Consider the following 12,613-nt stretch of genomic DNA (forward strand, 5'->3'; position numbering starts at 1 on the left):
TTTTTTCTTTCCTGTGCTCTCTGAATGTGTCCGTCTCCCTATTCCCCCCCAGTTGACAGAGACCTCGTCACGGTATGCTCGTAAGATCTCTGGCACCACAGCGCTACAGGAAGCGCTGAAGGAGAAGCAGCAGCACATCGAGCAGCTATTGGCCGAGAGGGACATGGAACGCGGGGAGGTCGCCAAAGCAACCAGCCATGCTGGAGAGGTGCAGCAGGAACTGTGTCTGCTCAGGAAGGTTCAGGAGCAGGTGAGGGGAGAAAACACACATACACTCAGAGAGAGAAAAATACAATACACACCTGGACTATTCGTCTCCCACACAGGCGTTATGTTGTTGACCATAGAAAGCCTTACTTACGATACACTGTCCACTTTTCAATGTCTTGACACTGTACTGTACTATCAAAATGCATTAATAGTGTGTGTGTGTGTGTGTGTGTGTGTGTGTGTGTGTGTGTGTGTGTGTGTGTGTGTGTGTGTGTGTGTGTGTGTGTGTGTGTGTGTGTGTGTGTGTGTGTGTGTGTGTGTGTGTGTGTGTGTGTGTGTGTGTGTGTGTGTGTGTGTGTGTGTGTGTGCTAGAATGCTATGGAGATGGAAGATAAGCTGGACCAGCTGCGTAAACTGGTGGAGACAGCAGACAGAGACAAGGTGGAGCTGCTCAGCCAACTGGAGGAGGAGAAGAGGTGTGTGTCTTGCATGGTAGGGGCTGGAGCCTGGGATGTTGGAGGAGAGGCGGATAGGATGACTCTTTCTATCTGTCTGACAGGAAAGTGGAAGACCTGCAGTTCACTGTGGAAGAGGCTTGCATCACTAAAGGTGACCTAGAGGTAAACAAATGATTCAGTACTCTCTACTCTGACACACACACCCACACACACACAGTCTGATACCATTTTTTAGCTAAGCTAACAGAACCCAGAAAATGTTATTTGACATGGTGAAAACCACATAGAGCTGATGTTGTTACAGTTGTTACACCTTTCTCATTTCAACCCCTCATGAAACACTGACATCATTCTGTCTTATCACATATTTAATTTGGTCTATCTTACACGTCATAACCTCATCTGTACTATGTCATGACTCCATGTTTTGTTCTATAACACACCCTACACTCAGAGAACAAGGCTGGGTTTTAATACAGTATAGGTCACCAGTTGACCATGGCTCTCATCATCTCGGTTGGTTAGCTGAAGCTCTCTCGCTCATCTGATTGGTTACCTGAAGCTCTCTCACTCGTCCAATTGGTTAGCTGAACATCTTTTTAATAGTCTCTCCTCACTATCCCACTTCATACATCTCCTCTGGAAGTTCTGGTTCAGTAGCTCCAGCAGTTTGGGGATATACATATTTTAACCATTATTCACTACTACCCACTTCAGTGCATATGTTGGCATGGTGATGACTTAATGGTTTTCACAATACTCTTCTCTTGATTTTGGCTTTTGCTGCTGGACTAATAAAGAAACTAACGCTATTTTCAAGGATTTTGGTTATTCACACATTCATTAAATTATTAATCTGATCATCTATTCCCTTAATCTCTTTCATTTCCCAGGCCTCATCAATTCACTCATTCATGATTACATTTTTTTGTTTCTTTCTTTTATTTGTTCCTCTATCAGTTCTTCCGCCACTCTTTTCTTATTCTTTCTTTGTTTATCTATCCATCGCCTCCCTGAGAGCTCTCTTTTCTCTCCTTGCCACGCCTCTTCTCTTTTCACATTCTTTCAGCTCTCCCTCTCGCCTCCGCTCCCTCTCTTCCTCGCTCATGGAGAGGATGATGTCACAAAGCCTTCATCTGTCTCTCTCTCTCCCTTTGGCGCTTACAGAAGAGCAAGAAGGATAGAGTGATGATGTCACTGATTGTAAGACCTTGTCAAGAAAGCGTTTGAGCACTGGGAGCCAAAGTGAACAGAACTGAATCCACAAGATGGAGCTGTCCTGAAAATAGATCTAAGCAGATCCATAGATACACTAGACACAGTTTGGCAAAGGCAATTCATGAAAAGTTGCAAGACAAATGCTTAGAATGATAAGACTGTTGTCTTCATGTAGCTATTGGTTCTAACATGGAGGATAGTTAGCAGAACTCTGTACATCTGGGACTCAATAAACCAAAGACCCAAACAGAGGTGGTTAGTGTGCGGCTCAGTACCATAGAGGTTCACTTTAGAGGGTTAAGAGTCCTTTTAGAAGATTTAGGCTGTTTCTCAAATGGCACCATATTCTCTATATGCCTCTATATATGGGTCTGCTCTATATGCCTCTATATATGGGTCTGCTCTATATGCCTCTATATATGGGTCTGCTCTATATGCCTCTATATATGGGTCTGCTCTATATGCCTCTATATATGGGTCTGCTCTATATGCCTCTATATATGGGTCTGCTCTATATGCCTCTATATATGGGTCTGCTCATTGAGGATTTGTCATAATAGAATATTTGGAATATAACATTTGAAATAAAACCTTTGGCTCTCATATACAATTCCTACTTCCTGGTCTCTACTATGACATCATTGTTTGCTGTCCTATCCTTGTGTGTGGCATGGTGCTGGCATGTGACGCCGGTGTTCTCCTCTTCCTCCTCTTCCTCTCTCTGACTAACAGACGCAGACCAAACTGGAGCATGCCCATATTAAGGAGCTTGAGCAGAGCCTTCTGTTTGAAAAGACCAAAGCTGACAAACTGCAGAGGGATTTAGAGGACACTAGGGTAATGCCATCATAGACATAAGATATACAACATCATTGGGTACTACTTCTGGATATTCCTGGATCTTACATTCTAGACACAGTAGGGTTGGGGTGTATGTTGCGGATCAATGTAGTTTTCGATATAGATGTCCACAGCCACCTGGCAAATAAAAAAGGAATGTTTGCAACTCTGGTATGTTCCCATGGTGATTTAATCAGACCGTTTCGATCCGATTTGGCTCTTCGTCAGGTCATACACCACTGTGAAACACACCTACTGAAATACCTCTAGAGGCATGTACATCCGGTCAGTTAAATACATATAGTACATTAACATCACAATAAATATTACACATTAGACATATATGGAAAAACATTAATACATTTAGTTTTTTTATCCATGTCAAGTACAATAGATAAAAAACTGGGAGAAAAATGCATCAATCATTTTGTATACAATATTATATTGGGAAAATAGAAGAAAGTAGCCCCTTGTGAGCAGAGCACATTTTACCGAAATTGTTTTCTCTCTAGTTCTTCATTTAGACCTCTTAAAGACAGAATGTTGAAGAAATGTAATCAAAAGGACTCTTTTCTCAGGAGGAAATACTCAAATTGCCACAGCATTCCACAATGTTTCTTCTGGATGCTCCAAACTCTCTGGAACAAAAAGCTGTTCTCATGCTGCTGCGACTTGTACCTTAGTCTTATCTGCACATTCTTACCCTGCCTTGATACTGTTCTTCATTATAGGGCATAAATTATATTGGTTTATTTTAAAATATATTGTTGCCCTATCTCAAAAATGCTGAATGGGCTAGGGCTGGCTCTCTCTACTCTCTGCCCTCTCATTCCCCCCTCTTATTCTACCTCCCCCTTCTCTCTCTCCTCAGGTGGCAACAGTGTCTGAGCAGTCCAGGATCATGGAGCTGGAGAGAGAAGTAGCGGCGCTGCAGTTGAGACTACGCTCCTCCCAGCAGACAGGGGGCGCTGTGTCGCTGTCACCAGAGGCGCTCAGCAACCTTAAGGCACAGGCCCAGTCCCAGGAGAAGAAGGTGGGGGGTCTCATAGTCATGGTCAAAAAACATCCCCTTAATAACCCCTTAGCTCCTACCCCTCTACCAGGGATGGGCAACTCAAATCCCAACCTGGCCTCAGGGCAATTTGTAGGATTTGGGACATAAATTTGTATCCCTCTATTTAGTATGATATGTTGTGTTACGTTACATTATGAACGGAGTATTGGTCGTACAATATCATACGAATTAGATTACATAATGTATCATACATCTTGGAGTGCATTTGGAAACGTACGGTGCATCCGGAAAGTATTCAGACCCCTTGACTTTTTCCACATTTTGTTACGTTGCAGCCTTATTCGAAAGGGATTCCATGTTTTTTCTCATCAGTCAACACACAATACCCCACAATGACAAAACCAAACTTTAAAAAAAAAAAAATGTTTTGCAAATTTATAAACATAAATATGATATCACATTTTTACAAGTATTCAGACACATTACTCAGTACTTTGTTGAAGCACCTTTGGCAGCGATTACAGCCTTGAGTCTTCTTGGGTATGACGCTACAAGCTTGGCACACCTGTATTTGGGGAGTTTCTCCCATTCTTCTCTGCAGATCCTCTCAAGCTCTGTCAGGTTGGTTGGGGAGTGTCGCTGCACAGCTATTTTCAGCTCTCCAGAGATGTTTGATTGGGTTTAAGTCCGGGCTATGGCTGGGCCACTCAAGACATTCAGAGACTTATCTGAGGTCCTGAGCGTTCTGGAGCAGGTTTTCATCAAGGATCTCTCAGTACTTTGCTCTGTTCATCTTTCCCTCGATCCTGACTAGTCTCCCAGTCCCTGCCGCTGAAAAACATCCCCACAGCATGATGCTGCCACCACCATGCGTCACTGTAGGAATGGTACCAGGTTTCCTCCAGACAGGACACTTGGCATTCAGGCCAAAGAGTTCAATCTTGGTTTCATCAGATCAGAGAATCTTGTTTCTCATGGTCTGAGAGTCTTTATTTTCCTTTTGGCAACCTCTAAGCGGGCTGTCATGTGTCTTTTATTGAGGATTGGCTTCCGTCTGGCCACTTTACCATAAAGGCCTGATTGATGGAGTGCAGCAGAGATGGTCTCCTTCTGGAAGTTTCTCCCATCTCCACAGAGCAACTCGAGCTCTCTGAGTGACTAGCGGGTTTGTAACGGTTTTCTTCTGGTGAAAGAGAGGCGGACCAAAATTCAGCATGGTTATTTTTGTACGTCTTTAATAAAGATGAAAATACAACAAACTACAAAACAAGAACCGTGAAAAAACCGAAACAGTCCTATCTGGTGCCACAAACACAAAGACAGGAACAATCACCCACAAGAGACCTACAGAATATGGCTGCCTAAATAAGGTTCCCAATCAGAGACAACGATAAACACCTGCCTCTGATTGAGAACCACTCTAGGCAACCATAGACTTACCTAGAGTACTACTCTAACCACAATCCCATAACTACAAACAACCCCAGACAAAACAAACCACATAAATCCCCATGTCACACCCTGGCCTAACCAAAATAATAACGAAAACACAGAATACTAAGGCCAGGGTTCTTGGTCACCTCCCTGACCAAGGCCATTCTCCCCCGATTGCTCAGTTTGGCTGGGCAGCCAGCTGTAGGAAGGGTCTAGTTGGTTCTCAACTTCTTCCATGTAAGAATGATGGACCCCACTGTGTTCTCGGGGACTTTCAATTCTGCAGAAATGTTTTGTTACACTTCTCCAGATCTGTGCCTTGACACAATCCTGCCCCGGAGTTCTTCAGACAATTCCTTCAACCTCGTGGTTTGGTTTTTGCTCTGACATGCACTGTCAACTGTGGGACCTTATATTGACAGGTGTGTGCCTTTTCAAATCATTTCCAGTCAATTTAATTTACCACAGGTGGACTTAAGTCTAGTTGTAGAAACATGATCAATGGAAACAGGATGCACCAAAGCTCAATTTCGAGTCTCATATCTCAGGGTCTGGATACTTACATAAATAAGGTATTTCTGTTTTTTATTTTTCATATATTTGCAAAGGGGTATTGTCTGTAGATTGAGGATGTTTTTAATTTAATACATTTTAGAATAAGGCTGTAATGTAACAAAATGGGTCTGAAAATGTGGGGGCATCTTTGGTGCATCCTGTTTGGGCAGGCTGCCAGTCCCGGCCTGCTGTGTGCGCACAGCTTTTGTTTCACCCTGTGTGTGTAGGCTTTCGTTCCAGCCCGGTCATTCCCATGGGCTTTGCATTTACAATCATCTGTTTTTTCTGGTTTGCCTCCCTTTGGACATTACTATGTCTCCTGTCTGTCTTCCCCTCCAGATCAGTGAACTGAATGTGAATCTGGACAGCAGGCAGAAACAGCTATGCTCTGTAGAAGAGGACAAGAGCTCCCTGGAACAGCAGCTAACCAGCCTGGTGAGACACCCACACACACACGTGTACACACACACACACATGTACCCACACACATGTGTACACACACACACACGTGTACACACACGCATGTGTACACATACGCACGTGTACACACACACACATGTACACACATGGTCATGATGATAAAAGTTGTTATCCTTCCCTGTATAGCTCATGGAGAAAGAAAGTTATTGCTCTCTAGTCAATCAATTAATCAATCAAATATATTTATAGAGCCCTTTTTACAAAGCACAGCCCCCACACCACCAAAGAGATTTCAACAGACAACTAACTTACTACCCTGAGACAATGTAGAGTATAGCCCACATAGCTCTCCATAACCGCACAAGCCTGACGGGGCGCAAAACCGGACAGGATGATCACGTCAGGGACTCAACCCACTGAAGTCGAGTATAGCGAAAAAATCCTGGCATGACCTGATGCATCCCTCCTAGGGACAACATGGGAGAGCGAGGGCAGCCAGTGACTCAGCCCCCATAATAGGGTCAGCGGCAGAGAATCCCAGTGGAGAGAGAGGGGTGCCGGCCAGGCAGAGACAGCAAGGGTAGTTCGTCACTCCAGTGCCTTGCCGTTCACCTTTGCACCCCTCGGCCGGACTACACTCAATCATAGGACCTACTGAAGAGTGACGTTTGTTGTTGTGTTGTTCTTTGTTTGTTTGCCATTTCAGAGACAGAAACTGGACGTAGCAGAGGAAAAAAACAAGAGGACGACACGAACCATGCAAGGTAAGCAAAGCGGCCCTAAGAGAGGCACTGGTAAAGATTCATCATGAAGAGTCTCTCCGACTTTTGTTGCAGAGCTGGAGAAGAGAGGAGAGCAGACGGAAAAAGAGAGGGAGGCACAGAGAGAAGAGAACCAAGGCAAAGAGAAAGAGCTTCAGGATAGACTGACGCAGGTGTGTGTGTGTGTCTGTGCATCTACTTGCGTGCGTGCCTGCGTGCGTGTGTCTGCGCTCGTGCCTGCGTGCGTGTGTTGTATGAAAACAATTGTCTTTCTTTCGGTTGTGTGTGTGCCTGTATGTGTGCAGGTGGAAATGTGTATATGTAATGTTTGTAGCATGATGTATGCTTGAAAACAGCAGCTGTGATGCACAAGGTCACATGATATTCATCCAGACCCACCGAAGCTGAGCTAGATCTCTGAGGCTGAAGCTAGATCTCTGAGGCTGAAGCTAGACCTCTGAGGCTGAAGCTAGATCTCTGAGGCTGAAGCTAGATCTCTGAGGCTGAAGCTATGGCTGCAGGCTAGCTTAACAATGTCAAAATAAATACATGACTAACACAAACGCGCACACACACACACACACACACACGTGACTAACCTTTTCCATGTCTCTTTAATATGCAGGCAGGCGTCTACTTTATGTAATGTTTATATAACTAAATGACTAGTTAATGTTCCACCATAGTTCTTTATTAAAGATGTATTATTTCAAATTAAGTTTTAACAATGAACTTTCAATGAACCTTTAAGAGTCTGTTCTTGTGGATTTAGACATCTTGTAGAAGTAGAATGATTCATTGGTTTTATACCTTTAGAGTAAGCATTATGTATTATTAATGGGACTTGTACCAATGGTCGGTTTGTAGTAAAGAGCAATAGTTTTAAACAAAAGTTAGTTATAGATCAAAATAAATGATATTATGTTTACGAAACATGTCCCCTCCCCCAGGCTGCTGAGTCATCAGAGAGGATCGCCCACTCACTGGAGCAGCTGATCATTGAGAAGACAGCGCTAGAGGCTCAGGTGAGGATGGGGTAGCTGCAATGAAAAGTCAGTTTGTCATATCACTGATGTAAAGTAGGCTTTAATGCGTTCATATGTGTGCTTATGTGAACTTCATATGTGTCTGTGTGTGTGTGTGTGTGTGTGTGTGTGTGTGTGTGCGCATATTTGTGGGTGTCCTGAGGACCTATTGTTTTATATCCACTTGAGTATTACACACAGTGTTGTATGACTGTCTGGTCACCACATAGTCATGCATAAAATACTCCAAGGCATCGATCTATCTATCAATTCAATTCAAGGGGCTTTATTGGCATGGGAAACATGTGTTAACATTGCCAAAGCAAGTGAGGTGGATAATATACAAAGTGAAATAAACAATAAAAAATTAACAGTAAACATTACACATACCGAAGTTTCAAAAGAATAAAGACATTACAAATGTCATATTATGTATATATACAATGTTGTAACGATGTACAAATGATTAAAGTACCAAAGGGAAAATAAATAAGCATAAATATGGGTTGTATTTACAATGGTGTTTGTTCTTCACTGGTTGACCTTTTCTTGTGGCAACAGGTCACAAATCTTGCTGCTGTGATGGCACACTGTGGTATTTCACCCAATAGATATGGGAGTTTATCAAAATCTGTTTTTTTCCGAATTCTTTGCGTGTCTGTGTAATCTGAGGGAAATATGTGTCTCTAATATGGTCATACATTTGGCAGGAGGTTAGGAAGTGCAGCTCAGTTTCCACCTCATTTTGTGGGCAGTGTGCACATAGCCTGTCTTCTCTTGAGAGCCATGTCTGCCTACGGCTGCCTTTCTCAATAGCAAGGCTATGCTCGCTGAGTCTGTACAAAGATTTCCTTAAGTTTGGGTCAGTCACAGTGGTCAGGTATTCTGCCACTGTGTACTCTCTGTTTAGGGCCAAATAGCATTCTAGTTTGCTCAGTTTTTTTGTTAATTCTTTCCAATGTGTCAAGTAATTATCTTTTTGTTTTCTCATGATTTGGTTGGGTCTAATTGTGCTGCTGTCCTGGGGCTCTGTGGGGTGTGTTTGTGTTTGTGAACAGAGACCCAGGACCAGCTTGCTTAGGGGGCTCTTCTCCAGGTTCATCTCTCTGTAGGTGATGGCTTTGTTATGGAAGGTTTGGGAATCGTTTCCTTTTAGGTGGTTGTAGAATATAACGGCTCTTTTCTGGATTTTGATAATTAGCTGGTATCGGCCAAATTCTACTCTATTTGGTGTTCTACATTGTACACGGAGGATATGTTTGCAGAATTCTGCATGCAGAGTCACAATTTGGTGTTTGTCCCATTTTGTGAATTCTTGGTTGGGAAGCGGACCCCAGACCTCCCAACCATAAAGGGCAAGGGGTTCTATAACTGATTCAAGTGTTTTTAGCCAGATCCTAATAAGTATGTTGAATTTGATGTTCCTTTTGATTGCATAGAATGCCCTTCTTGCCTTGTCTCTCAGATCACAGCTTGGAAGTTACCTGTGGCGCTGATGTTTAGGCCAAGGTATGTATAGTTTTTTGTGTGCTCTGGTGTCTAGATAGAATTTGTATTTGTGGTCCTGGCGACTGGACCTTTTTTGGAACACCATTATTTTGGTCTTACTGAGATTTACTGTCAGGGCCCAGGTCTGGCAGAATCTGTGCAGAATATCTAGGTGCTGCTGTAGGGCCTCCTTGGTTGGTGACAGAAGCACCAGATCATCAGCAAACAGTATCTATCTATCTATCTATCTATCTATCTATCTATCTATCTAATCTCTCGCTCTCGCCCCCCCCCTATTGCCCCCTTCTAAATATCTTATTACCCCTCTCCTCAACTCTCCCTTCATCCATCCACTCTTTCTCTCTGTCAATGCATCTTGTTCTGCCCCTGAACAAGGCAGTTAACACACTGTTCCTAGGGTGTCATTGTAAATAAGAATTTGTTCTTAATTGACTTGCCTAGTTAAATACAAATAAAATCTCCTCACCCCCTCTCTCTGGACATAGTGACCTAGCCATGCTAGCTGTGTCTGTGTGCTCCAGATGGTTAGTCTGATGACTGCAGGGAAACAGATTAGAGGGCAATACACACACTCATAATCTGGGGAGTGAATTGCTTTGTGAGTGACTGTGGGTGTAGTTTCCAGTTAGATCTGAACTGAGCCATTCCTTCTGTTCTACTGTCCTAATCTAGTAATGAACTATTAGTACCTCTCCCTAATTTCTCTCACTCAGTCTTAGGCAGGGGGCGTACCGCCTTGCAAGGCGGGCTATCTACAGATGTAGGATCTTAATTTAATCCGGTGTGTTACGTCGTCCGGGTTAGGGGAGGGTTTGGCCGGCAGGGATGTCCTTGTCCCATCGCGCACTAGCGATTCCTGTGGCTGGGCCAGGCGCAGTGCTTGCTGACACGGTCGCCAGGTGTACGGTATTTCGCCTCCTCCGACCTTTGCCTCCCGAGTCCGTACAGGAGTTGCAGCGATGAGACAAGACTGTAACTACTGATTGGATACCACGAAATTGGGGAGAAAAAGGCGTAAAAAAATGTTTTTTAAAATATTCTACATCTGTAGGGGTATCATTAGTGAGTCGCTGTGCCGGGGTAAATTAGGTAAATACTGGGCATTCTGAAAGTATTCAGACCCCTTCACTTTTTCCACATTTTGTGACGTTACAGCCTTATTCTAAAATGGATTAAATTGTTTTTTTTTCTCCTCATCAAACTACAACACAAGACCCCAAAGTTTTCAGACCCTTTACTCAGTACTTTGTTGAAGCACCTTTGGCAGCAATTACGGCCTCGAGTCTTCTTGGGTATGACACTACAAGGTTGGCAAGTAATTATTTGGCAAACTTCCACATTTTGTTGTATTACAAAATGTATCAAATAGATTTTTGTTCTCACCCATCTACACACAATATCCCATAAATGACAAAGTGAAAACATGTTTTTGGAAATTTAAGCAAATTTACAGAAAATGAAATACAGAAATCTCTCATGACATCCCTGTGTCAATACTTTGTAGAAGCACCTTTGGCAGCGATTACAGCTGTGAGTCTTTCTGGGTAAGTCTCTAAGAGCTTTCCACACCTGTGCAACATTTGCCATTATTCTTTTCAAAATTCTTCAAGCTCTGCCAAATTGGTTGTTGGTCAATGCTAGACAACCATTTTCAGGTCTTGCCATAGATTTTGAATCAGATTTAAGTCAAAACTGTCACTCGGCCAATCAGGAACATTCACTGTGTAGATTTGGCCTTGTTGTAGGTTATTGTCCTGCTGAAAGGTGATTTCTTCTCTCAGTGTCTGTTGGAAGGCAGACTGAACAAGGTTTTCCTCTAGGATTTTGCCTGTGCTTCGCTCCATTCAGTTAATTTTTTTATATCCTAAAAAACTCCCCAGTCCTTCATGATTACAAGCATAACCATTACATGATCCAGCCACCACTATACTTGAAAATATGGAGAGTGGTACTCAGTAATGTGTTGTATTGGATTTGCCCCAAACATAACACTCTATCAGGACAAAAAGTTAATTGCTTTGCCACATTTTTCTATTCTGTACAGGCTTCCTTCTTTTCACTCTGTCAGTTAGGTTAGTATTGTGGAGTAAATATAATGTTGATCCATCCTCAGTTTTCTCCTATCACAGCCATTAAACTCTGTAACTGTTTTAAACTCACCATTGGCCTAATGGTGAAATCCCTGAGCGGTCTCCTTCTTCTCCGGCAACTGAGTTAGGAAGGTCGCCTGTGTCTTTGTAGTGACTGGGTGTATTGATACACCATCCAAAGTGTAATTAGTAATTTCACCATGCTCAAAGGGATACTCAATGTCTGTTGTATTTGTTTTACCCATCTACCAGTGGTGGCCTTCTTTATGAGGCATTGGAAAACGTCCCTGGTATTTGTGGTTTTTTTCTGTGTTTGAAATTCACTGCTCGACTGAGGGACCTTACAGATAATTGTATGTGTGGGGTACAGAGATGAATGAGGTAGTCATTCAAATATCATGTTAAACACTATTATTGCAAACTTATTATGTGACTTGTTAAGCACATTTAACTCCTGAACGTAGGCTTGCCATAACACTTAAGCTATTCATTTGTAAAAAAAAAAATCTTCAAAAAACATAATTCCACTTTGACATTAGGGGGGTATTGTGTGTAGGTCAGTGACAAAAAAAATCTATTTTTTTAATCAATTTTACATTCAGGATGCAACGCAACAACATGTGGAAAAAGTCGAGGGGTGTGAATACTTTTTAATGCACTGTATAGGTAGGGATAAAGTGACAAGGCAACAGGATAGATAATAAACAGTAGCAGCAGCATATCTGATGAGTCAAAAGAGTTAGTGTAGAAAGGGTCAGTGTACGACTTGGGTGGCTGGAGTTTTTTACCATTTTTAAGGCCTTCCTCTGACACTGCCTTGTATAGAGGTCCTGGATGGCAGGGAGCTCGGACTCAGTGATGTACTGGGCCGTACCCACTACCATATGTAGCGTCTTGCGGTCGGATGCCAAGCAGTTGCCATACCAAGGGGTGATGCAGCCAGTTAGGATGCTCTCAATGGTGTAATTATTCAGCTCAGCTGCGAAATACATGACTGGCTTAGCCGCAAAATATAACATATATTTGAAAATGCCTGAGTCTTTTGAATATAAGGAATAGGAATACTGAAAGGAGTCTG

General features: G+C 42.8%; 1 protein-coding gene across 3 annotated transcripts in view; it reads left to right on the plus strand.

Annotated features, from left to right (window-relative positions):
- clip1b (CAP-GLY domain containing linker protein 1b) overlaps positions 1–12,613 on the plus strand; it is a 43,724-nt gene that overhangs the window by 12,221 nt on the left and 18,890 nt on the right. For 2 of the 3 annotated variants that reach the window (XM_042326636.1, XM_042326635.1), the window contains exons 6-14: positions 53–250; positions 583–686; positions 770–830; positions 2,619–2,723; positions 3,598–3,759; positions 6,070–6,165; positions 6,857–6,914; positions 6,987–7,084; positions 7,862–7,936. In XM_042326636.1, the coding sequence (XP_042182570.1) occupies positions 53–250; positions 583–686; positions 770–830; positions 2,619–2,723; positions 3,598–3,759; positions 6,070–6,165; positions 6,857–6,914; positions 6,987–7,084; positions 7,862–7,936 (957 nt within the window). The remainder of the gene's footprint in view (positions 1–52; positions 251–582; positions 687–769; positions 831–2,618; positions 2,724–3,597; positions 3,760–6,069; positions 6,166–6,856; positions 6,915–6,986; positions 7,085–7,861; positions 7,937–12,613) is intronic. The other variant, XM_042326637.1, reaches the window with a different exon arrangement.

Source organism: Oncorhynchus tshawytscha, linkage group LG09, assembly GCF_018296145.1.
Source record: "Oncorhynchus tshawytscha isolate Ot180627B linkage group LG09, Otsh_v2.0, whole genome shotgun sequence".
Taxonomy (NCBI): Eukaryota; Metazoa; Chordata; class Actinopteri; order Salmoniformes; family Salmonidae; genus Oncorhynchus; species Oncorhynchus tshawytscha.